At 42.1% G+C, this 26933-nt stretch overlaps 4 protein-coding genes across 4 annotated transcripts; 1 reads left to right on the forward strand and 3 right to left on the reverse strand.

Annotated features, from left to right (window-relative positions):
* Positions 1–311: 311 nt before the first annotated feature.
* On the reverse strand, positions 312–4323 carry LOC311273914 (uncharacterized protein). Its single transcript, XM_084381207.1, has 4 exons — positions 4020–4323; positions 2755–3303; positions 2519–2679; positions 312–1903 (listed from the first exon to the last, which is right to left on the reverse strand). The coding sequence occupies exons 1-4, from the start codon at positions 4182–4184 to the stop codon at positions 1474–1476; spliced, it is 1305 nt and encodes a 434-aa protein (XP_084237333.1). The 5' UTR covers positions 4185–4323; the 3' UTR covers positions 312–1473.
* A 1156-nt stretch (positions 4324–5479) lies between these two features.
* tpgs1 (tubulin polyglutamylase complex subunit 1) lies at positions 5480–7703 on the reverse strand. The gene is made up of 2 exons (XM_084380614.1): positions 7356–7703; positions 5480–6583 (listed from the first exon to the last, which is right to left on the reverse strand). Exons 1-2 carry the CDS (start codon positions 7691–7693, stop codon positions 5938–5940), a joined length of 984 nt encoding a protein of 327 aa, XP_084236740.1. The 5' UTR covers positions 7694–7703; the 3' UTR covers positions 5480–5937.
* An 815-nt stretch (positions 7704–8518) lies between these two features.
* LOC311274350 (inositol-3-phosphate synthase 1-A-like) lies at positions 8519–16370 on the reverse strand. Its single transcript, XM_084381964.1, has 11 exons — positions 16181–16370; positions 15739–15863; positions 15489–15650; positions 13723–13852; positions 13234–13427; positions 12909–13058; positions 12098–12313; positions 11281–11445; positions 11089–11202; positions 10208–10425; positions 8519–9936 (listed from the first exon to the last, which is right to left on the reverse strand). Exons 2-11 carry the CDS (start codon positions 15850–15852, stop codon positions 9741–9743), a joined length of 1659 nt encoding a protein of 552 aa, XP_084238090.1. The 5' UTR covers positions 15853–15863; positions 16181–16370; the 3' UTR covers positions 8519–9740.
* Positions 16371–18738: 2368 nt separating this feature from the next.
* LOC311274306 (programmed cell death protein 10) lies at positions 18739–26781 on the forward strand. The gene is made up of 8 exons (XM_084381871.1): positions 18739–18874; positions 20087–20308; positions 21438–21491; positions 23269–23386; positions 23544–23670; positions 25095–25173; positions 25355–25437; positions 25877–26781. Exons 2-8 carry the CDS (start codon positions 20219–20221, stop codon positions 25956–25958), a joined length of 633 nt encoding a protein of 210 aa, XP_084237997.1. The 5' UTR covers positions 18739–18874; positions 20087–20218; the 3' UTR covers positions 25959–26781.
* Positions 26782–26933: the final 152 nt, after the last annotated feature.

Below are 26933 nucleotides of genomic sequence, written 5' to 3' on the forward strand. Positions count from 1 at the left end.
TGCTCACACTCATTCAGTAAGTGCAGGAAGCAAAAGGAGGAGGCCTGGCATTCAGAAACATGTGGGATGTGCATCTCCACAAACACTGAGCTGTCTCATCTCAGTTTCATATAATCATTTATGTATTTTCTATCTAATACTGTCCCTCGATTATAAAATATTTCAACCTATCACTAACAGTAGCTTTTAAAGCTGAGTGATGTGCACTTTTGGTTTCCAGGTGAGTAGCAAAAATAATTTTGTATATTTTCCGCAACAAATCTTCATTTACCCACTGCTTTACAAAGATAAGATGAAACCATATACGACAGTTACTTTAAAAAACACTGGATGGATCTTTATGCAATGATGCACCACATAAAAATATACAAAACACAATAAATGAGCACGGTTTCAGGTTTAGAAAAAGTATATAGCCATGCAAAGCAGTCCCCTCAGGCTGCGATGCTTATTACACAATAGAAAATCACAGTTAAATAGAGGAAAAATGGGGAAAAGGTGGTTTTGCTTTCCTGCTAGTGGGGAAAATATGCGAAGATCGGCCACACGGTGGCACCAAAGACACGTTCCTGCCTAAATCGAAGGTGTTTTTTGTTTTAAATTAAACAATGCTTTGAGATTCCTGCGAACATTGCCACGCTTTCAAGGGCTTATGTGTAGGATTTGGTGGCTTCTGGCTGTGAGGTTGCAGAAAATGGCGTTGTAACATGGCGGACCATGTGAAGAGGACCTATTCCCTCTGTACATATAAAAGGCTCATTGTAAGGGAACAAAAACACAACAGTATAAACCTATGAAAACATTGTTATGAATACCGTACTCCCTTTCTGCCAATAGAGTGCTGCAGGAATGAGTCCTGAAAGCATTTGAGCATTTTTTTGCACTTTTGGTTCTCTTGTCTCAAAGCCAGCAGGTTTTTTTAATGGGTTTATGGTTGGATGCCAAACAACATGCTTAAGAGATATTTAAGTTTTGTTCTCCAAACATAAAATAAGGCAGTTAATGCCCCACATTGAATTATTATTTTTTGGTTGCTAACGAGTGGCTAAATGAGACTACAGAGGTTGTCTAGGACTTAAAACATCATCAATTTATAGTCAAGTGTGTATAGAGTACTGTAGTAAGAAGCCTAATGGTGGCGATGTAGTTTGTTTATAGCCTGATGTCAGCTTTTCACATCTGGCATTACATTTACGCTTTAAAAATAATAAATGAGATGTTCATTTGTGAGGATTATCTTGCTGAATGACTTATTTTCAGCAATAATCCAGACTCCGATTGTAATATCCCGAAGGCTTTTTGTCAAGGGAGCCAGTGCGATGCTAACTTCGGGGTTAGCTTACAAAAACATCCCTGCAGCACTTCATAGATTCCTGTTATCCTGCACACTTCACCTTTAACATGCATGGTCACATACGCTACACATGTTACAAAGATTTCAGTGACTTTAGTCTGTATGTGTTAGAAGTTTTTTCAGTTATGCTGTTCAAAATAGTCACAGAAGAGCTGTCGGACCTCCTCAGCATGACTCTGGTCCGTGCTGGTCGAGAGGAGCTGCTTGTGGCTGGGCTGAGGGCTCTCTGCCTCGGACACCTCCACCTGCCACTCCGTCTTGAAGTCGTCCCCGTGGGACTCGCACACATTGTGCAGGATGCAGCAGGCCAGAATCATGGTGGGCACCACGTCCAGCCCACAGTCGTTCCTCTTGCTCAGGCACTGCCAGCGCGCCCTCAGCCTCAGCAGCGCCTCCTCAGCCACGCGCAGCCCTCTGGCGAGCCGCCGGTTAAAGAGCCGCTGTGGCTCCGTCAGTGCCGAGTGGCTCGCCCTCCTGCCCTTCTCCTCAGGATAGGCCTTCATTAGCCAGCTCTGGAGAGGGTAGCAGGGCTCCCCTAGAAGCACATACCTAGACACAACAGATGGTTTTCAGTCAGTTATATATGACTGGACAGGTGTATGACAGCACAGACTTTAAAAAATAATTTTGCTGACACAAATATTGACTATGACAGAAATAAATTCATCGGTATCGGAGAAGCAGTGGACTCTGAGCCTTTGAGCCCACCGCATCTTTCAACCCGACCAGTGAGAATAAAGAACGTTTGGATTTAAGGCTGCTACTGGCTAAATGAAAGGGACAAAGTGGGACTCAGGCTGGATCAAGCAACTGGAAATCAGAGACTGCTGTGCCTACATCTTTACAGAGACCTGTCTCCAACATAACGACCTGGATCAAGCTGCCGCACTTGTCGGGCGGACTGCGTTCCAGGCCGACGGAGCGCAGAACGAGGAGAGGTGGGTTAGGGTTAGGGTCGTTGATGCTTGGTGCTAACACTCAGTTACTTCTATTGATTATATCATGGCAAAAAGCTCAGTTGGAGTGGAAGGTGGACAGATGAGAGACAAAGGCTGGATGAAAACAAAGACAAACTAATCTTTCCTCAATGGTGGAAATTTGCTTTACAATCTTTAAAACGCCTGAAAACTGTGACGTACACCATGCTGTTGGCTTCGACTTTACCTGAGTGGATTCCCCATGAAGACAGGTGGGTGAGCCGGAGACAGTCCATCCTCTGCAGCTGTGGCCCACAGCGATGAGTTCTGAAAGATGTCAGCCGGGTCGGTCCCACCTGGGAAACTGGCACATACGTCCCAAAACTGTCCCCGTCCGCTAACAGCCACCTGAAACACAGAAGAGACGGTAAGAGTAGAGGAGTCCAAATCTGATGGAGGACAACTAGTGAGCAGCACCTCTACCTGAGACAGCACTGAGAGCCAGCCAGCAGGGTTGGCGTAGTCGGATGCGTTGTTCGACGGGGTGATGATCGCTGTGTGGAGTGTTGTTATTGCAGCGACACAGTGTGGGAAGCCCCAGTGGGACAGGAAGAGCTGGGCAGAGTCCTCCAGCTCCTGCTCATTAGGGGAACGCAGGTAGATGGAGCTGAGGAGGGCCACGATGGCGTGACACATGTCCCTCACACACCTGCACACCGTGGACTTCCCCACGCCGAACAGCGTGCTGATGGTGCGATACTCGATGTTGGACGCCAGACGCCACAGAGCCACCGCCACGCGTTTCTCCACCGGCAGCGCCAGGCGGAAGCTGGTGTCCTGGCGAGCCAGACGGGGCCGCAGCTTCTCGCAGAGGTAGAAGAACGTCTCCCGGCTCATGCGGAACTTATCCAGCCAATCAGACGGCTGGAATTCTGTCATCACAACCCGCTCCCACCAATCGGTGCTCGGAGTGGTGGTCCAGGGTCGCGTGCGGATGCGGACGTTGGAGCGGATCCCTCCTGCGATCATCATCTGGAGAGAAGAGGATCAAGGAAACACTGACATTTCCATTTCTCTTAAATGTTTAGTTTAGTTTGTTTGTTTGTTTTACATTTTCTTTCACTACAGCATGAAATAAAGACACATTATACCTGATAACATTTCTTATACTTAAAGCTAAATATTATATCCAGGACTTTTAATTCCTCTCATGTGATGTCTTTATTCTTACCGTCCTTTACTGCTTTTATTTGTTTATTTTTAATCTATTTTATTCTTTTTGCAGCTCTCCTCTGATGTGGCGATGTCTTCTTCTCTATTGATTCTATTCTTTTATTTATCTCTATTTTTGCATTACTTTTTCCTGTCTCTTTCTTTTTCTGTGACCTTGCCTGTTTCATCGCTTTTCTTCCTTTGACTCATATCGTCTTTTTGTGTTTTTTACATTTTGTGTCAACTCACCTCAGACTGGGCCATCCTTGTGTTTGTGTTTATTCTGTAATACCGTTTTCCTGAGTTTCCTGCTATTGCTTGTTTGTCAAAGCCTTTTGTAAAAGTGCTATATAAATAAAGTTTATTTATAATTATATTATTATTATTATTATTATTATTATTATTATAACCCAGTAGCTACACTTCCTACTTCTCCCACTCCTGTGTTAGATAAAGCACATGTTCCTGAAGTACTGCAGTAGTTGTATCAGCTGTGTCAGAGGGGTGTACAGGTAGACAGGTGGGGGGGGACTGACCATGAGCATCCTCCTCTGCCTCTGGAAGAAGTACTGTCGGTGTCTGATGCGCCTCTGGATCTCGCTGCGCCTCTCAGCGTTGGCGTTGTTGACGTCTCTCCTCCTCTTCAGCAGCAGGTAGGTCATGAGGAACATGAAGGAGCGCAGCTGCTCCTCGTCCTCCATTTTGACGAGTTCAGCCGGGAGGCAGCGGGCGAGACATTAAGTCATGGTAATGGAGGTGGTGTTTACAGAAGCAGCTCAGGTGTCACTGCAGCTTTACTGTCATGTACAGAGAGAGGATGCAGTCAGCTGCTGTGGTCTACTTCCGCTTTCTTCCTGTTTGTGTTTGTTTGACAACCGGAGTGGTGCTGCCATCTAGTGGCTGAAACTGCATTTATTTTACTTGAGTATTTCCGTTTTGAGCTTCTTTACACTTATACTGCTTTATTTGTAACATTAAATATAGTTACTTTGCAGATAAAGATGGTTAATTAAAGAGTTTTTCTTTCTTATTCAGCAGCTGAATATTTCAGTATATGTTGCTTCAGCATTCAGTGTAATAAGCCTTTAAAATGTGTTCTGCATAATAGTTTAGTCTTTGTCATTTGTAAGACTGTTTTCCTCGTACAAAATGTTGAAGTGGTCTCTGAATTGTCTCTCTGTGCTGCCAGACTGAGCACTCAACTGTTGATTTGCAGGTAAAAAACGAAAAACATACACGTCTTTCACTTATCACATTCAATTCTTGTTAGATGACTTACTTCACACATAAATACAGCCATTTAAACCTTTTTAAACATTTTCAAACAGCCACTTTTAGCCTAGACGTCTAGGAATAATTTCAGATTTAATTTCTCTTATGTGATATAAATATCCTCTTTTGTACTTTTTAGGCTCTCTGAAGTCTTTTTTCTCGAGTAGATATAGTTCTGCTCAGTCTCCACAATCTTCTCTCCGTGTCGTGACTAGTGCTAGTGCAAGTTAATTCATTTGCAGATTTCTTGAGAGCTCAGGATCTTTTCAAAATTGCACGGCCACATACACGTGGCCCGATCTATACAACCTGCTCAACACCAAACTGCAGACAGACACCGCTAGCGACTAGTTGGTGAACACAGTGGAGCATTTAGCAGCAAAAGAGCCAGACAGGCTCGGTGGAGACCAAAACAGAGCTAAAGGGAAGAGAGTGAATATAAATATAACTTTATATCCGTCAAGTGGACATAAATATGACTCTTCTCTGTCACTGCTTTTCAGTTTTAGTAAAAAGCCTACACATGTGCACATTACTTCAAAACCCAATGAGAAAAAATGTGAAATTGACTTGTCGACCTCCAAAAACTTGTTTTACGATTGGACAGAATTCAGGTCTGACATTGTTAAATATAATGTGATATAAATCCACAGCATCACAGACTGGAGGCTCCCAAACGACAAAGACTTTAATCAACATCTCTGTCAAGAAAACATGAAAGTGCTAAGTTAAAACAAGGAGAATTTATTACAGGGTTGTTTCAGTGGATTGAACTAGATGTCGATCAGTACAGAGTGTTAGTTTTTAATCTGAACATTTCATTTCATGGCAACGGCTAAACAATGATGGAGACTGTCGGGGTAAACAGGCTTACGATCTCCAGGAGCACATTCAGTCTAAGAAAGGAGCTGACCGTACACAGCAAATGTCACTTTCTCATCTCTTCCACTTTAATAACATGTTTTACAGTTAGTGTTAATCTTCCAAATAGTGGAATTATGGGTTTAGTGCATCTGTGAGTGTTTTGCTTTATTATTTTCTTGATCTTTAGGTGTTTAGAAGCTATTTCCTATTCAGGAGTAGATTAGAGGTCAGAGGAGCTACACAGAAGATTATCATTTCCTCCAGAATAGACTCTAGATTGCTGTACATTCATAAATTAAGAGGAAACACACAGGAGACCTAGGACACAACTTTCACCCGCGTGATGAAGAGCTCTGCCGCTGCGTTCTCAAACTCCTTAGCGTCCATGTCGCCGCCCGGCCCACATGTCTGTGCTCCAGCTATGGCCTGAGCCAGCTTGTATGGAGAGATCGTGGCACTGGCCTCCAGGAAGCGTATGGCCTTCACGTTAGCCTCCAGACAGGAATTAGCTTTCGTATTAGCATTTGCACAGCAGTTTGCATCACAGCCTTGAGAAGTCTCCAGGGCTTCCTTTAAGGTCCCCAGCACGGCCAGGCACAGCGCCCGCGAGGCCGGCCCTTCGTCCGGGCAGCACACTTCAGCGTAAAGCCTCTGAGCCTGCCGGATGTAGTCTGAGAAAACTGCGCATGTGAGCACGCCGTGACGGAAGACGTCATAAGGGACGGCCTCGTGGTCTTGGCAATGGAGGCGTCGGAGGAGCGGGGCCGAGGTGGAGGCGGGGACCCCACCCTCACTGCACAGGCACTGCAGAGTCTGTGTGTAGAGGCCTCCCCTCACTCCTCCTCCTGTCGGGCTGTCGGTGCAGGAGCCGTCAAGGCCCTCAGGGACCTCACCTGTGCATCTACGGGGCCCAGTGAGGTTCAAAAGGTCGTAGGCCACGCGGACATTGTTGCTGAAGGCAGATCTGGGTTTAAAACAGGATAGAAGGAAGCAAATCATTGGTTTGTCCCTCACAGTCTGAAGGAAAGGCTGTCATTTTTTATTTTATTTTTCCCCTCACAGCTTTAATGTCTGCTTCACTGCACTATTGGCAGGAGGTCAATAGCACAGTGAATTCAGAGGTTCAGAGGATGACGGGGCAGCTTTTCAACGAAGTCTGTAAACTAGTAGAATAACATGATTCCTAGCAGCATCATTGTTTTAAGGAGGGAGGCCTATAATGTGCATTTCAGTATCATTTGCTATCTTTCAGTCGTTTAGTTTGATCAAATATGGACGTCTGAGTCACAGGGACACTGTTCTTAGAGGGAAGAGAAGAAGAAAGTTGCCGGAGAGTTGCATTTAACAACGAACAAATCCAATTCATTTGCATCTGGGTGAGCAGATAATGACCGAACTGTCATTTTTGCATGAACTTACCCTTTAAGATTAACACTACTTCCATGCCTAGATGCCTTTAAGAGGTAATTAAGAAAATGTATTGAACTAACCCTTTAATTATATAATATCTGAGGCATCAGTTTTGCTGCAACTTTTCTAATATGTTGTCCTTTATAAAGGGTTTAGCAGGTAAACTAACTGCTTTATTAATGGTTAATTAATTATTCACACATGCTTTATAGATCAACACGTTATCACGTTATATCAGAGCTGTGGTTAAATTATTACAGTAACCTGTTCACATGCGAAAAGATTCATTTGTTTTCATTGTAAAATAGTGATGATCTGCCCCAGACCTCTGGGAGTGGTGCGCCAGCCGCAGGTGCCACAGCGCCCGGTTGAGGTGCTGCTGCTCCTGGGCTCCTGCGCTCATCGTCCCGTTGTTCAGCTGGACCCCGTCGCTGCATCCAGCTGTGCCGCTCTCTGTCACGGAGGCGAGGTGACAGAAGTGGTCGGCGAGGAAGCCGATGGGATCGTCCGACCTGGCCTCGACCATCTTCAGGATGGCCCCGCGGAGCAGCTCTCCCACCCCGGCCTGCGACAGAAACTCCCTGTCGCTGTCCGACTTGGTGGCTTTGCCCTCGGGCATCCCTGGAGGAGTCGGCCCGGACCGGCGCTTCTCCTTGTCCGCCATTGCTGACTGATGACGCAACGGCAGCGGAAGTGATGCAACGCTGGTCTGTAGACAGGAAGTTTTTATTTGTTTATTTATTTATATTTCATTTACATCGGTTTTATATTAGCAATATATATATATATATATATATATATATATATATATATATATATATATATATATATATATATATATATATATAACCAGCAATATCTTACACGTATCACTTCATAATAACCATAATTAATAAATAAGTTATTTCACTTTCAACAAACAATAAAATGCTCTCAATCATTTATTAAGAAATTACATTATTGAAAAGTTGCAACTGATGTTGATAATATTTAGTAAATGGTTAGTAAATACTGTGCAGTTCTATATCTTTATATATCTATATCTATTTGTATGTTTATAAACCTTTACAGTTGCTTCATAAATGGTTTATAAAGCATTGTGTTGTTTGTGAACAGTCAAATAACTAGAAACTAAAGTTTGATCAACTATAAATTTACCATTTATTAATAATGGCTATTACAAGTGTTACCCAACCAATATACCCAACTTCTGCTACACTACAGCATGGAGGGCAATATTGTACTTCTTACTCCATTACATTTATGTAATAACTTTAGTTACAAGTTACTTTGCCCATTGCATGCTGCATCAGAGCCAATGCAGTGGAATTTGAAATTATTTTTATTTTATTGGCAATCGATTATTTTAAAAATACTGTCGGTCTCCCCATAGCATACACTAAATACCCACATGTAAATATATGTATAATTTACTTTTACTTTTGATACTTAAGTTCAGATACTTCAGAGACTGAGACTACAACTCAAGTACTTTTTTACAACACTTTATTTTTAAAATTTCAATCAGGAACTATCAAAGAACAGATAGACAAATGACCAGACATTCAGTACCAGCGTGTTTTTAATACTTGTGTCAAATTAGTACTGAGGTGTAAAACAAAGGAGAGACTAATTTGACTATATCTGCAATTAATTCAAATATATTGGTTTTGTCATAATGTGGTCTTGTTCCTCATTACCATGTTTGTTATATTATGTTGTATTATATATTTGCTTCTGCAACAACGGTTATGACCCACAACTTAGTTGTTATCCCACACAACTAAAGCATATTTGAACTGGTGAGATCTCCCAATGCAAAGAAAGGTGAATCTAAAAAGACACACACAATGAGTAACTCCTCAGGTACATTTAGTTCAAACAATATTTTAACGTCAACAGTATATAAATAGCCCGTGTTAAACTTTAATAAAATAGTAGTAACGGTGTCCATATTTTCTGTCATAAACACAAAAACTGAACAAAATGACTAGAGAAAGGCAGTGAAATACAACGACAAAAGTTACAGTAAGGTTAGAAGCTGTCCCGCACTCATTAAGAAGTACAGTATATTCAAACAACAAATACAGCAACATTCATTTCATTTTTACAGCTGCAAGATGAATATCACATTTTCTTGCTACATATCTTTTCTTGACCTATTTCTGTGAACTACGCTGTACAATTGTATTTTACGTTTGCATGACACACGGAAAACTACTTAAACGAGGAGATAAAGATACAAGCAACATGAAGAAAACCCAAAAGCTGTATTTACCTCGTACTCAATACATGACTCACTCTGGATTCAAAAACTCTGTAAGACATATTTTAACAAAGCTGCCTGCCTTCAACAATGTGATGCTGTGTGGAGACTCACAGCGTCACATTATCATCATCACATTAGAGATTATTGCAGTCGAGGGGCCTTTTATGAAGCTCAGTAGCTTTAGCAGGCATAACTGCATGTATGATATGCAAATGTTTCAGCACCACACCATTCGTTAATAGGCTAAGACTCGGTAAATACTTCTGATTTTAAATTCTTCTCCCATAAAATCAGGTTGACTCTGGAAACTAGTGTTGCTTAAATGTTTGTTTCAAATTGATTTGCTTGATCAATGAGGGCCCCTGGTCTTTTTATGCAAGGTTTCAGAGTTTGTAACTGTTACTTTTCAGTTCTATCTCGGGCTGTCGTGTTGTATTTGCAGTCATATTGCATGCGCTGCATTGTCGACATGCGCAGAGAAGCCGTTTGTTAGAGGTATATGGTTCCCGTTGGTATGGGCAATTTTTTTCAAAGCGGCCACGTTGCCATTGGTGTACGCCGTATGTGGAGGCAGGAAGTTTCTCTGCAGCTTGTGCTCCAGCAGCATGTGGTTCTGAGGAGGCAGCCCGAGACACGCTCTGAAAAAGACAAGGAGTGAGACTGCTGTTACCAAATGAAACAAGAATTTAACATCTTGAAACCTAAAGCCATAAAGAGATTCATATTAAGCTACAAAAAGTAGGGAGAGCTGAACACACAGAGACTTCCTCTCAAAACTGCCCCAAAAAGGCCCTACAACCCTTCAAATAATCTGCTGGAGGGGCCTTTGGAGATCGTCTTGTCCCGAGCATGAGCAAGGCGGTCCTGGGGGAAACTGTTAAGGTTAAGAAACCGCAGTCTTATCCATACCTCAATATGTTTTCTATGCAAGCCCTCTGGCGGAAGAAGGCGTTCACGATCGGGGTCCCTGATGGGACTAGAGGGGCCTTGCAGAGGAAAGAGAGCAGTGCCAAGACACTGTGGAAAGACTGGAAGTCCTGCTCCCCCTGCGGCCGGACCGTCACACGCTGGCAGAGCTCGGTCAGGATCACCAGGTCCAGGATGATCGGGCTGGCTAGTAGAGAGTCCTGTTGAAAAGACAGAAAGATGAGGTGAGTATAGTGGTGTAACAGAGGGTAGAGGTACGCAGGAGTTGGACCAGCCTATAGCAGTCTCTTTTGTTTATCTTTGGTTGAGTTGCGCACTTAAATTATCCCAAATGTTTCTAACAATCCCAAACAACCCCAGAGAAATCCATAATTTCACTAAAAGGTGTGTTTTATTTGTTCGCCTGTTGCTACAACTTCCAGGGAAACATCATAAGATACCTCAGAGAGTGAGGAAGGAAGTCGGTAACACATTACCTCATCTGTGAACATGTCTGCTTGAGTCATTATCCTAATTAATGCAGTTTGACATACAGATTAAGCGTATAAACATTAAAAGAATAGGCGCAAATTTGTGCCTAGGAACGGTGGTGGTCGGGCTTAAGCATTTGTTTCAGTGAGACATAAAATAACTATGTCAATGACCTGAAGATGTCTCTTTAAATTAGCTCCGAGACTTGTTAAGAGGGATTAACGGTAAGCTCCTGCACTCCCGAGCCTCGTCCTCCACAGCTACACTCAGATAAAGAATAGCTCTGAACGTTGTGTTTAGACAGCAATTAGCAGAGTAAAGTCTCACATTGGAGATTGTTCTAATATGCTAAATTTGCCTTTTCCAGTTTCACGTTTTACAGAAACACTGACCTCACAAGTGTTGTGCAGCGCGATAGTGTTGGTGCCTCCCATCATTATTTCCGAAGTGTATTCATCCATGGCACGCTTGCTGTCTCCCACACAGGGGACATACTTAATCACCACCTGAAATGACACACGGAGACAGTTAATAAGTCACATCGATTGGTTTTCTGGGGCTCATTATCTTTCTGTGTCACTCACACAGTGGTCAGGTTTTTCTCCCGGCTGGTACAGTATGGGGTTTGACTGGACCATGTCATCCACCACGTTGCTCTTGGAAATCTCTTTGGAGCGGAACTGCTGAGGAGCCGACAGGTTCTTCCCATCGTTGTTGCCGAGGTGATTGTAGCTGACGATGGAGGTCGGCTGTCGAGAGGGAGAGGAGCTTATTAAAATCTCTTTGTTCAGGGAATGCATGTTTATGTAAGTTTATAGCTGTGGTGTTGTGTGGTGTTGTAGATCAGGGCTGTGAGATGTGACAATTTATGTTGTGCGATGATGCATTCACACTCTTCACAGCAATATTTTTATTTGGATAACGCTTTGCATTCTTCTGCACGGCTCGGATGCAGGTAGGAAATTTGCATGAAGGCAACACAAATAAACAAGGAGGACATTGAGCGTGGCCAAATGAGGAGCTGCTTTTCTTTGTCATTTTATGAAAGTAAAAGGGGAGTCTTTGGACTGTAAGTTGGACAAAAGTAATTCAAAGAAGTCACTTTGGGCTCTGGGAAATTCTGATGAGCTTTTTTCATGATTATTTATTTAATCGTGAAAATAATGGGCAGATTAATCGCCAGTGCAGCGCTGCTTCTGGTGTAAAATACAGGGGTTTATGGGACCTGTAATAATGAAACTTGTTCATAATTGTTATTAAACTTCTGGTCTTATGCTTCGTCATACTCGCAAAGAAAAAAATAAACAATTGAGGTTAATGATATTTCTTGTTGCATGTGCTGTGATTTCAGCGGGGGAAAAAACAGTCAGTCTTCTCCCATCCTTGCATCCCTTTTCTCACCTTGATACCTGCGCTGACAAGAAAGTCCACCAGTACAGACTTGATCTTGGTCTGACCCGATTTGAAGTCATCTCCTCCGATGAACACCCCTTTCTGCACGGCCAGCTCTACGGCTCCCGGTACAAAAGTGTTCTGCGGGGAGCCGTTGATGTAGGCGCAGCCCTCCAGTATACTGGCCACTGCGAACAGAGTGGAGGGAGAAACCTCTGCTCCCGCCTAATGGAAAGGAGATAATCACAGTTACTGAGTGTATCATCAAATTAAGCTCAGGGAGAAAGCTTGACTCACAAGGCTGCATTTCCCCCTGAGACTCTCTTCACGTCATCTCTGTAGCACAACTCTTGTCGACTTCATGTCTATCTGAAATTGAGCTATTTGCTGAAGATCGTAAGTCTGTGAAATAGACTATTATCGTCGCTGACAGCAGTACAAGCATGCTGAGGACAGGAGATAAAATAAAAACTCACTCATGAGAGGCAGATCATAATTTTCTTCGCCCGATCTGATATAAAAAGGAAAGGCTGCTCATTATTGCATTTCATCCACAAATCCACAGTGAAGTGTTGGGAGAACTAATCTTTTCATCCTCTAAGCTTTATTAATCACTAAATGTGATGGAGGATTACTGTTTGGTCCTCGGCATTAGGAGGAAATTAAAGTCGATTGGGTGATTCATGACCACCGGCCACCGACACAATTTAGGTTGGTTTCCATGACTGTTAAAGCCTTTCACAGCGGGTCTCTACTAAAGGGTTTGTGCACAGTGTATGTTTTTTTTATAAATCTTGACGTTTTTGAACCAAACTCTCACCTGGATCGCAGCTAGCAGATTCTTTGCACTGTCGTTGACCCCTGGTACGATATCACAGAAGCGCTCAGTATTGGCGGTCCACAGAACGATGACTTTGTCCACACCGCTGGACTGACGGAAGTCCCGTATGTCCGCTCTGATCTGCTCCACCTGCAAAACATTCAGTCAGATTAAACAATTGCACATGAAACAACACAATTTTAGTGGAATACATGGCTGGAGAAGAGATGTTAAGATCGTGTTTGATCTTGAAGCCATCTACAATTAACTTTTCAGGCGAATCGAAGAGGTTGCATTGTTTACCGACCCCTAGGCCAATCATTACCTGCTCTGCCATGGTCCCAGTGAGAACGTTGTCCGCCCGACTCTCTTGGTTTGCAGCAATGAATTCTGGGATGTAGATGGAAGGTCTGGGTTTCATGCGGCTCATGTGCGGTCGCAGTTGCTCTTGTAATGGCCAGTCAAGCACCTGAGCTCTCTCCATCGCTCTGCCAAGATCCAGTGCGGAGATATCCCAGCCTGAAAAAAACACAAACACACTTCAAAAAACGTACTGGATTCCCTAGATACCTCTCATTTTCTATATCTAAAAATAGCAGAGGCTGTAGCAGCTCCATAAATAGTTTGCCTTTAAACTCCTCTCTTATGATGTAACAGAGGAGACTGTAAGAGCACATCTCTGACCATTTTCACCCCATGAAGCTGCCCTGGGGTCAGATTTCCCTGCCGTTACCTCAGTTGCCCTCTCACATACACACATTTCTGCTTTTTCTGTGTCAGAGGTTAGTCCTTGACTATCTGCGATCATCCGTACCGTCAAAGATGATATCATTAGGGTGCACCATGGGAAGGAGGTCACGGAAGGGCACGTTGACCTCGCCCTCGAGCCCTGATCCCAGACAAACTGTAGACGCCTGCAGGAGGGAGCCGAAGTAATTTGCTTTCTGTGGGAATGTGGGAGAAAAAGAGGAGAAAAGAGAGATTAACACTGTGATTTCTTTCCCTATCCATGAGTTTCCAGGAGTGTAGGTGATATAGTATCTGCACCAGCGGCACTTTCAGGGTTTTAGAAGCGTTAAGCGTAAATGTTTCGTGGTCTACAAAACTTCACCTTCCTTTCCATCGACATGATGGTTAGTAGATAATGACAAGATTTCCATTTTTGGGTGAACTTGGAGTATTAAAATCACGTGAAAGATGGACAAAATTGGGATCACAGCAACGAGCTCACAGTGGTGAAAATGTATGCCCATATATGGGGAGATCCCAGAGACCAGAGTCAGTTAAAAGCTCTTAACACTCTGCTGGACATGTCAGCATAACCATCTTATAATGAGTCTCTCCCACAGTATCATGGGACATACAGTGGACTAGCTTTATGAAATAGGGCAAGAGCGCTCTTTATTAGTCCCTCGTGGCACTCAGATCCTATTATACCGCGGTTATAAAGACTTCATTCAGAATATAGAGTTTTGCTTTCTCCCTCCTCCTGGCAGACAGTGGTTTGCATTGATTCAGTACAGTAAAGGAAAGAACAACCATTTCGATTAGAGTCCGGCTGATACTCAATTTTTGGAGCCGATGCCGATATTAGGGAGTAAAATATTCGGATATCGACCGGCCATTTCTGTGCAAACCTAACTGATCCTCATGTCTTATTATTAATATAATCCAAAGACTGTTAAACTTTAAAAGGTAGAATCAGTAGGATTTGTCCGAGCTGTTCGTAAATGCACCAGAAAGACAGTTGATTGTTGAGTCTCATTCCCAGAAGGTCAAATATGGATGTTTTGGGTTAGTAGAGCAGCAACACACTGAGAAAATAAGAACATCCAGGCAGGGTCTCTGCAGATACAAGACACTAACACGCCTTTTCACCCCATTCCAGTCTTCCTGTTTGTCTGTTTCCATCTTGTTACGTCTGCCGTGCGTGATATGCACCGACAGGTTGAAAACAGTTAGTAGTATGCATAGGATGAACAAATAAAGGATTGAGAGGTTGATATGTGGTTCACAATAATAACAATAACATTAAATTAAATTATAACTTCAGCGCAAAGAATGAATTTCAAGCATGACAGAGTAGCCTACAATATTATGTGCATCCAGTCAGTCACTGGTTCTCTTCCCTCTAAACTTTAAAGGGCCAGCCACGTGAGAAATAACACTGTAATAATCTAAATTATCATTGGGATATTCCATTATATCTAATATTGGCCTGGCACTATTACAGATATTTATGTTCAAATGTAGTGTAGTAAATGTAGTAAAGGTAAAAAAGTTGTCAGAAAAATACATACTCAAGTAAAGTACAGATACCTGAGAACCTGAGAAGTATTCGTACTTCATTACTTCCCGCCTCTGGATATTTTACAGTTTATTAATAAACTTTATTGTTTAAACTTTTATTGTCTTTTACTGTCAGTGGGAATTTAATGATTTAAAATCAGCCAGGCATCTATTCCATCTTTTAATCTTTAAAATAAATCTATACTGATATGTCTGTGTTAGGCCGATATCAGCCAATCCATGTATACATCGGGCTGTAATCTCGAGTACAGCAATGATCACTGCGCTCACCTTTACTCCAGTCTTGGTCCTCCAGGTCAGACCCATCTTGTTGGCCAGCACAGCTGCTGTCACTGTGGTACCGTTGTTGCCTCCCCAGCCCACCAGCATCACACCCAGCTGGGGCACCTTCCTCTCGGTGCGAAACGTCATCTCGGTGGTGCGGGGGTTCAACTGTTTCCAACATGGAGCAAAAATGACTCTACAGGAGACACATACAGATGCTCGCATGCACAATCAAATGTAAGAAATGTCCTCTTACCGTGATGTTGTTCCCCTCTCTGTGCACTGAGGAGGTCTGGTAGGAGTACTGAGCAGTGATGTGTTCCTCTGTGTACCTCACATTGGGGCTGTTGACATGGATGTTCACAGACATGGCTGCAGAGTCTGCAGACAGAGAGACAAAGAAGGTATATCCAACTTCTCCTTCTGCGTGTGTGTGTGTGTGTGTGTGTGTGGAAAGGGCATTATGGGTGATGCTGCGTTTCCTCTACACGTCACTACTAGCTCAAGCTACCGGCATGCCATGTTGTGACAGGAGGAAATACCCTAAGTTACCCTTTAAATCTCCCCAACTGTGAAATTATTCCTGTCAGACCATCTTGAGATATTTATATCGATTAAAAAAAACCGGAGAGATACACGTGCTTATAAATGAATGAAGCGCGGCAATAAAACAAAATGAAACCCGGAAACAACCTCACCTTTTTTCCTCTTCAATAGTAAAGATGTCTCTCAGTTGTCTTGACGCCTAAACGAAGCTGAGGCTGAGCCCGGGGTGGTCTTATGTCTTCTTCGGTTGCGTAAGAGGACGTTTCCAGACCTTTCTGTCTAGATGTGCCGGTGTTCGGGTCTCGCCGTGTCCACCGCTCCCTCCGTCAATGACTACTTGCCCTTCTACCTTCTACGTAGTCGCTCATGAGCCAATCACAGCGTTACATAACCGCGAGGATGGAGCGGTTACAGGACCGCGTGGCAGCAGCGGCCAATGGCTGTGCTCGTTGTCAGATTGCGTCAAGACGCTTCATTCTAGAGAACTGCCTTTTTATATAATAAAAATATCATCATTATTATTATTATCATTATTATATAGTGTTTCCAAGCAACATACTTAAGCAAGAGGAAAATAAAAACAAACACACAAATGTAAACATGTAATGTAAACAACATTAATAACTATAATATAAATTACAATTAAAATTGGGGGTTTAATCAATATATAAGTCAAGTAAGTAGTTCAAAGATTTAAAAAAAGATTTTAAAGTCCTTCTTGCATGCCACACAACTTTTAACTTTTAAAACAATCTCCATTTCTGAATATAAAATGTGCCTGTAATCAAATATTAGTTTGACAGAGAGCTCTTGCTGTTTCTTGCCTCTGCAGAATCACACACGATATCTGTTAGCAATAAAAACAATAAGGAATCGCAGGTTTGTTAAGACATTTATACAGTCATCAGTATTTGTTTGTGTCGAATTGGGATGACCATGCAAATACAATGTTTGGGGCTCTGCGCTCCACTGCATTCAGTCCGCACAGCTTTTAAGCATCATGGCAATCATCCTCAACATACTGACAAAGCAATCAGTGACAGCCAAACAGTGTTCTCGATCAGAACAGTCAATCACCTGACCTCAGTCCAAATGTGCTTCTCTAGATAAAGACCAGAGTTAATGGAAAAAGCGCCCTGAACAAGCAAAAAGTGAAGATGGCTGCAGCCTGCTGGTGTCTAAGGGTCGAGACTTCAGCCACTGATATCCCAAGGAACTGAAACTCTACTTTTTGTGAGTTCACTTCTATTTACGTTTGGTCCCCTAAAATTGCTTTTGTCAAACCATTATGCATGTGAACACCTTCAAATTATAGCTGCAGAGCTCTGTCATAGCTTTGGTAATACTATCATCTTCTTATAACATTTCAGTTGGATAATTAAAGCCCTTAGGTACACTCTTTACTGTTCATAGGCCTGTACATATTGATTCATATTGATGTAAACACAATGTTTCGAAAAACAAGATGTGAGACAAGAAGTAGACACAGATAGATTTAATCAAAAGGGGTTTACTCATGATGCAAATCACTTCCAGTGACAGTCTACAAATAAACATGAAACTGAAAGCTGGCAGGAAATGCTTGAACTCTCATCTAGAGACCCAATATCCACAGCTACAATAGAAAGCTGACTGATAAGCAGTACAGATAGTGAGGGGGGGGACTGGGAAGAAGGGAAGACTCAATGGGGGCGACTAGTGGACAGGTGAGGTATGACATGGTGTCTCTAAACATGAACTTACATTTTCTGGGGCTATTTGGTGGTAGGATTTTATCTCCTGTGTGCTGCCAGACATATCGCCCAAAGGCTTCATCCACCTTCACTCCTCTGAGCCGTCAGAGTGACACTAACCAGACAACTGAACTGACAGCAGGAAAGATGACCTCTGCATTCCTCTGATAAAAGATCGAAAAATAGATACTTGACCCTTCAACATGTGCAGAATGTCAAACAGAGACAGAAGAGCGAGAAGCAACAAAGGCTATCTATTTGTTTCCAACCTTTTTCAACTAGAAAATGACATCTGGCTGTAGATATTTTGAACGTAAATAAATGTTTTGATATTGTATGATTCAGCAGAAGCAGATTTTTAATCTCAATAAGACTTCTTTCCTGGTTAAATAAAGGTTAAATAAAATAAAAACCATAACTCGTGACATGAGCACAGCCTTAGACCTTTCTTATAAACAAATGTCTTTCAAAAACCAGCCCCTGATTTGTAGTGCTGGATTTCTGTGATAAATGTGTTCTCTCCAAGTCCATGCTGAGATGACCCCGATGACATCCTGAGGGTAATTTCTCAGAATTTAATAAGAGCTCCCTCCAGATCGTCGTAAACGAGTGCCCCTTTAACTATTATCTTTATTACTGATTAATCTCAATTATTTTCTTGATAAAATTAATTATATTTTGGTGAAAGAAATGTTGCTGACTGATTGTCTTTTATCAGCTAAATGACTGATCTATGATTTCAGCTTCAGTGTAATCAATAGTTCTGCTTGATCCTTTTTCTTTTAATACTCTGTTGTGTGTCATGGCACCAACACTGTCCAAATTTCCAAAATGCAGGAGACATGAGTGTATTTTCACTTCCTGTAGACCAGTCACACTTCCTGGAAGTAGCTCAAAGATGCTACAATAACAAAAATGTAACTATTTCGTGTGACGTCACAGCCGCTGTACGCGTCCGCTCTCTGATTGGAGGACGCGTGTTTACGTAGCAATGGTCCGGAAGATGTCGCTCAGGCTAGTCCTAAAAAACTTCCGCCTTAAGTTGTAAAGAAAACATAGCAGCTAAAAGGCAATCGACGGCGTAACCAACCTATTTAAGAAGCCAGACCAAAGGTAGATATGTGTACACGTTTGACACGCGTATACACACTTACACATTCGTCCTTAAGCAGTTTGTTGACGTGTTTTAGCTCGTAAGCTAATACAAATCTCCAATTTGCTGGAGCTAGCACGTAAGCTAGATAGCACTTTGCTACCATCGATTTGGTCGGCCATAGGCCTCAATTGGGTATCTCTGCGGCTAGATCGCGATAAATTAATCACTGTACCCAGTTGATTGTATTTCTGACTGTACATTTTGATAGTATTTTACCGTAAATAAAACAGCAAAACTCACTTAGCGGTACATCAGCTACTTTGTTAGCCATGTCTAGCTAGCCGTTTGCTAGTCTGTTTAGCTTGCCTGTTAGCCAGCTTCGCGTCAGACACTTTGGCTGTAATTTTACTGTATATCTTATATTTTTGACAGGCTGTGAATGGCACATATTGTCGATAAAGCTAGCCGAGTGCCCGGATTTTTACCATTTAGTTGACGTTAGCTAAAACTGCACTGCTCAACATTACTCTGTCAATGTTGTATTCTTGCTCTCTGAATTAGACTCTACCTGAATGTATCAAGACCTTTAAATGTGATGGGGGTCTTGCTTGTCATTAATGCTCCTTGTCTCGTTATTATAAACAGTTTTACGCATTTAAGTGGCTGTCTGGTCACATTTGCCTTGCTGTCACCAGCCAGCATATACCATTTAACAGTGCCACTCCCCTCCTTCAAGTTAGACAAACCAATAAGTCATCACTTCCTGCTCTTTAATTAGCGACCTAGCAGACCATATATATTGGGGCCACAGATTGTGTTGGCTGATATGTATGAAGAAATGCCAAAGATGTCCAAACTCAGGGTGTCTGCTGCCACCAAGTGACATTTGCATTTCAAATCTTATACCTCACTGTGAGAAACTCATTGGAAGGATTGTTATGTGGGCATTGACTGAATGAAAATAATCAATAGCTGAGGCACTGCAGAAGAAGTTTTATTTGACGTGGATTGGTCCCTTCATAGCACCCGATCCACTTCATCAAGTTAGGATCTGTGCAAACTTATTGAGTGGATCAGATCTGTGCATCCCTACTAATAACCAGCTAGACCAGAAGCTTAAATATCAAATTCAAATGTATAGTCAATATTCAATGTCTTGCCTTAAAGGTTAAAAAACATCCATTAAACCAAACCAAACTTCATCATTACCCAATTTCTTTATTTCCCAGGCTCTTGTCACTCTGGAGCTGGCGTGTTTTTCAGAGTGTGTGTGAGTGTGTGTGGTTGAGTGTATGTGTGAGTGTGTGTGAGCTGCAGTTTTCCTCCTCACCTTTTCACCAAGAGCGGCTCCTCCCTGGAGGATGACAATGGAGGAGATGAAGAATGAAGCGGAGACAAACTCCATGGTATCCATGACGCTGTACGCCGTAATGTACCCAGTTTTCAATGAGGTAAAAGATCACCATTAGTAATTAATTCCTCTTTGTGTTGTTGAGTGTTTGTCATGATTGTTAAACTGTTAAGGGATAAGTGTCTCCTGATCATTATCTACTCACTGTCATGCTGATGGAAAATCAGGTGACGTTTCTGGAGCTCCACAGCAAAACAGCGTTGCAGCATCCTCCTCAACAACTGAAGTGGATGGGGACTTACTTTAAGTGTAAAGAAACAACAGAAATAGACATTAAATGGCATAATTCAAGTCTCTGGAATCCCCAAGATCCCAAATTGATTTGAAAGGATGTCATTTACACCCAATTTTAAGCTGAAATCTTAAATTAAACCTGTCTGAAGTGGGTGCACAAGCCTGACCGCACATCAGGGGTGTAAATATTGTCTTTTTAAATCAATTTGGGGTCTCAGGGCTCACAGAGACTTGGATTATACCAGGCGAGGGATCCATGGAGCCATTTTATGTTTTTTCAGTTGTTTTTGTTCCCATCTACTACGCTGTTTTGCTGTTTTACAAAACTTCACCCAACTTACCATCTGCAGTGGGGTGAATAGATAATGACTCAGTTTACATTTTCGGTGAACCTATCCTTTAAACCCTGTTCATACTGTGTTATTTTGTTACTTTGTTTTTATGCCCATTGAATCTGCTGTGTTATGTAGAGGAACTAACTGCTGAGGTCAATCTGTAGCAGCCATATATATGTTATTGTATTGTTAAAGAAGGCTAGTTTGTCTGTAAATGCTCACAGAGGAAAGACAGCATGAGTATATTGTGAGATCGATTCCCGCTGCAGTTTTAATGTAGCCTGATGTATTTGACAGATTATCAATACTGCAGTACAGTGTGATGAGTGTAGAGTTATTTTAGTTGAGTCAAATGTTTTACACTGATTTATATTTGTACTAGTCTGATTAAATTGCATTTGTTGTGACAAACAGAAGTGTAATTGGACCATAAATCCTAAAACACACACTGTAGTATTATCATATTTAACTAAGGTGTAACCCTGTATGCAGCTGCATTTGAAAACTGTGCAAGTTCCAGTCTAGATGACACAGCAAAAGCCCCCAAATGTCCAGATTTTGGCTGTGATAACGTACGTTTTCCGTTTCGTCTTTCTTTAGCTGGAGAGGATCAACCTATCAGCAGCTCAGACGCTCAGAGCAGCATTCATTAAGGTAGGACTGTACACAGATTTGATGTCCTGAAACACAAAAGAACGATATTATCCTCCCCGCTTCCCTTTCTAAGATCTTTTTAAATGTATGTGGAGTCCCTGTTCCCTTCCCTGAACCCATTTTCACTTCATTTGCATCTTATTTGATGCTCTAAACCAATTTTCTGCCAAAGGTTCAGTTCCTTCCTCTAAGACGGGAACATGTACACACACTGGCTGTGACTGTGGTCAAAGCTTTAACCTTCCAGCTTAAGGACGCCATAGCAATAAGGTCACTCCAAATGATGCAAATTACGGGATATGGAAATTAATTGAAACAGTTCCTCATCGCGCTGCAACAAGCGTAGTGAATCAACCCTAGCAACCAGTAGCTGCGTTGTTTCTGTGTAATGTTGAGCTCATCAGTGTTTGCAGCTGAGTTGTAGCCACATTTAAGCACAACTTGAGGTTTATTACATATTGGTACCTATTGATGATGTCGCTTTCAAGTGGCACTAATACAGAAACCCATAATGGACATGCAGTTATTTTTTTTAATGCCATTATCTCAAGTTCCTGAGTTCAATTTTGCGTTATCTTGAGATTAGAAGGAGCGTCGTTCTCTCATGAAAACTGGTTCATTTATCTCGTTATCGCGGGAAAACAAACAGCTGATTTCTTGAGATAAAAAGATAATTTATCAGGAGGAAGACATCATAAGATTCATAGGAGTAGACCATGTTTAACTACTGACTTGATATGAGGGTGTTTACATTATGACTAATCTGAGGGATATGTGTGAAAATAGTACTATTATATAACGCACATTTCACTTTTTAGGCAGACAGTTGTGAGTAGTTTGCTGTGCCATGTATGTAAGTCTGTGATGGATATAATGACAGTGTTAGCAGCTAAAAATGCTTAAAAGGAGACCTTTTCCTTTCCTTCAGTGTGTTATATACTGCACGTTCGTGTGCATGTAAAAGGTCTTGAAAGTTAAAAAGCCTATAAAACCCAAGGAAAGCTCCTCTCTCCCACAGAAAACACTGCTCCTGAAATGCCCCGTCAGTAGCCCCGCCTTTTAATTCTTTAATTTTTATTAGAAATTCACAAAACAATATCTTTGTAGTTGTAGATTAAATTCCTGGTTCGGTGAAGGTTTGATTGTTATGGATTATTTTTTTAAAACTTTTTTTTATGATCTAGTTTTATGGTGTTAATTATGCTCAAGAACCTCCAGTTACTCGACATCCAAATGAATGAACTCTATCAGTATGAAATCAGAGAAGTTGACATTCAGAGTGCTGGTGTGATATCTGAGGGTATTCATCAGACGAGCCTCGGTTAATGTCTTGATCCTCTCTTTTTTTTTTTTTTATCTATACGCTGCTGTGATTGCACCAGAATATTAAAAGCACGGCGGCTGTAGATTACCTCTGCACCGCTGCTGATGAGCAGCAGCGTTCACTGTGAGCACAGATGAAATATTAATGAAGGAGAAGCAGCTTTGTCCAAACCAAAGGGAGATGTGATCACCTTACAGCTGTTTTACGATGACATGTGCGGGTCTTTTGTTCACTTGTCTCACTGATTGGTGTCTCTCTTGCCCCCTCCGCCTCCTGGCTGCTATAACTCCAGGTTGAATTATTCAGGAGGAGAGCTTTTCCGCATACTTCTGAAATGCTCCCAGCATACATATGGCCTTCAACAAAGTTCTGCCTTTGTTCTCTGCACCCTCTACTTTCTTGCTTACTTGTCTTCTTCACCATGTTTGCCTAATTTCACTCTCCATTTGTCAGGCGGAGAGGGAGAACCCTGGCCTGACTCAGGACATCATAATGAAGATCTTGGAGAAAAAGAACGTCCAAATCAACTTCACTGAATCCCTACTGCGCATGGCAGCCGACGATGTGGAAGGTGAGCAAATGAGAGAAAGAAAGCACTTGGATAATTTGTTGGAAACAGTCTTTTGTGACTCTGGGATCCGGGTTTTGGTTATGCAGCCCATCTTATCTGCACATTTATATACATCATTGCGTTCTTGGGAATGTGCTAAGCGCTCTTGTCCTTGCAGAGTTCATGATTGACCGACCTGAGCAGGAGTTCCAGGACCTAAATGAGAAGGCCAGAGCTCTGAAACACATCCTCAGCAAAATCCCCGATGAGATCAATGACAGAGTACGCTTCCTACAGACTATCAAGTGAGTATGAACCCGCACAAGCATACGTGAACCATGCAGTATTAAGGCAAATCTGTCTACATAGCACTTTTCATACTCGGCACATGAAACAAATGATAGAAACAATATAAGCAGGCACAGAAATACATATAGAATGAAACAATAAAAGCAAACAGCAATAAAATGAATTAAAAGCAATGGTAAACAGGTAGGTCATTGGCTTGGTTTTAACAGTAGTTAGCACTGTCTTAAGTCTGAGCCCTTCTGGCAGTTTAGTCCTCAATTTGAGAAGCGTAGACGCTAAGGGCAGCTGAACCATGTGCAGCTCTCACTCTGAGAGAAGCCAATAAACCAGACCCAGCCGACCTGAGAGGTCTGCAAGGTTTGTACTCTGCCAGGAGGTCTGACGAGTATCCAGGACCTATTTCGCTCTGAGATTTATGGACAAGTAATAGAATATGAATGCCAGTAAAATTCACATTACAATCAATAATGAGTACCCGCGGGGTGCAGTGCGCAGGCCTTCAATAACTTCAACCTCTTCCACATTTTACTGCGGGGAGATCAGTCCTGAGCTCAGATTCTTTCATAAAATTAATTCAAGCCTACTCCTAAAATCTAAATGTTACACTTAATGGTGTTTAGCTCTAACCTACAGAGACTCAGCCATTCGAAAGCAATCGATATCTATAGCTCAATGACAACAAAACAGATTCCTTCACTGGCGCATGCATGTAAAACTGTGCTTTACTTATTGACCGTATGTGTTTCAGCAACACGGACGTGCTCCGAGTCCTCCGTCTGGTAGTGTTTGGATAAATATTGACTGACTTTCCTCGAGCCGTGCCACTTGCTAAGCTAAATATCAGCTAGTTTGATAAATACAAATAATCGTAATAAAAGCATCATCATCATTATCATCATCATTGTCATCACACTGATAGGTTAAGCATCAGTGCTCTTGAGATAAAGTGAGTTGAGGTGCACAGTGCCCACATAGCCCCGCCTCCTCCCGCTCTTCTGACTATGATCAGAGGTAAATTAATTGATCCTTAACACACAGCACGAGTAGCTTGTTATATTATCTTTTCATATAAAATAGAAAATGGTAATGTTCAATTTCCCCCCATGATAAAGAACATGGTATCTAATCACATATCTATATTTTTCAAGTTATTGTATCAGAGGATTGTGACAATACTTATAGCCAGCAATAGTAAAAAGTCTTAATAGGAAATGGAACAAAAAAATAAATATGCCTGCCTCCCTTAGGCCAATGCACATGCCTCTAAATAGATCATGTCGCAGTAGAAATACAGTTGTTATTGTTGGGGAAAGTTCAGATAACATGCTATCATTGTTGCTGTACAAACATCTGTTACACATCTTGGATGTCGAATTACTGCTGTGAAATCCTCACCTGCGTTGCCGTTGGTTTCCAACAGAGACATAGCCAGCGCCATAAAAGAGCTCCTGGACACAGTCAACAATGTCATAAAGAAATACCAGTACCAGAATCGCAGAGTGAGTAACGCAGACACAAACACACACACACACACTAACACACACACACACACACACACACACACACACACACACACACACACACACACACACACACACTGTGTATACGTTCATCACTTTTTTTCTTCTTCTGGGTTTTAAAACAAAAATATGTTTGTGTGTTTTCTCTCTGTTTGTGAAGGCCCTGGAGCACCAGAAAAAGGAGTTCGTGAAATACTCCAAAAGTTTCAGCGACACCCTCAAAACATACTTCAAAGATGGAAAGTGAGTGTAACCATAAGATCATTTTTCATTGTTCCGCTCCAAATAAATGCTGAAATCATTTAGCAGTCAGTTGATTTGCTATCTATTCTGTTTATTCCCTTAAGTTATCTTTAATTTCTGTCTGGTTGTCTCTCGGCCTGTTGCCTGGCAGCCTCACAGTGACTCCAGAAAACCACTGCCAAATAAAAGTCCAGAAGGTCGTTGTTTGTTATCTTATCTCACAACTCCTACACACATTGTCCTCCGCCGTGTCAAGGTGGAGGTTTTAAGGAGAAGAAAGGACTTTAGGACAGGAATGTTTGCAGTGACCTTGCTGGTTAACCAATCCTGTTGTGGGACTCTGAATGTCGCCCCTCATTCCTCCCCTGTTTAAGTTAAGTGTTTGTTTAACCAGCTTCACCACTCTGTTTGCTCAAGTTGTATTTCTGTGTGTTCCCAGGGCAATAAATGTCTTCATCAGTGCAAACCGGCTCATCCACCAAACCAACCTCATACTGCAGACCTTCAAAACTGTGGCCTAGCCCTCAAGAGTCCACAGAGTCCCCCCCCACCACCACCACCACCACCACCACCATCCCCCACCCCCCACCCCCCCCACCTCTCCCCTCATCCTTGGGGAGCAACTGCTAGGATGGTGGAAGCTTGAAGAGCGCCTGACCCATATATGTAAATTAGAAAGAGTTGATTTTAGGGTTGGGGGTCGATTCCATTGAAGTCGATATTCTAGATTCCAGTTCAAGAGACTGAAAAGTGCCATTTGTTTTATTCCAATGAGGATTTTCCAGTCTTGAAGTGGAACTGAATGGGCCCAAAGTTCTTGGTTGATTGATTTTATTTGGACAGTTTTAATTTATAACCCTGGTCTTGTTGGGAGTAGGTGAGGCGAGGTGTTTATTAAAGACTAATTGCCATTTTTTTTTTCTAATATATTCATGTTGATCATTTTACTTTTAGCTTATTCAATCACGGCTACACATCTCAGACCGCATTCCACAGGGGTGTGTCTCAGTCGTATATACTGGTTTTCTCTTCTCGGCTCCTATTTGTGTCATTTTTTTTTTTTTTTGCCATGGTCTGTACGCGCAGGATCTAGCTGCGAGGAGGGGAAGCAGTGTTGGACATTTGATAGGCAGACCCAGATTTCATTTCTCTTTATTATCAGAAGACAGAAAGCCAAATGACTTCCAGCACAGTGTGCGCCTTACCAAGTCCTGTAACATTCCCTCCTCTCAGTGTAATGAAGTGGAGCCAGTCCCTGCTGTTGGGGGATGTAGAGAGAGAATTGAAAGTTCTGTATTTAACTGATATCTGGTTGCAAATGTTCAATAAATAGTTTCCAAATGATGATGCTTTTTTAAATGTGTCCGAGTCCAATATGTGTGGTGTGAAACGTCATTGTGTGTAAGAGCGTTTTTAGGCTTTGCTTTCGAACAACAGATGGTGAACACGCTCTCCTCCGAGGAGATTTTGTACACAACATTGTCAGACACATGCTA

This window comes from Pagrus pagrus (assembly GCF_965226575.1).
Source record: "Pagrus pagrus genome assembly, chromosome: 18".
Lineage (NCBI taxonomy): Eukaryota > Metazoa > Chordata > Actinopteri > Spariformes > Sparidae > Pagrus > Pagrus pagrus.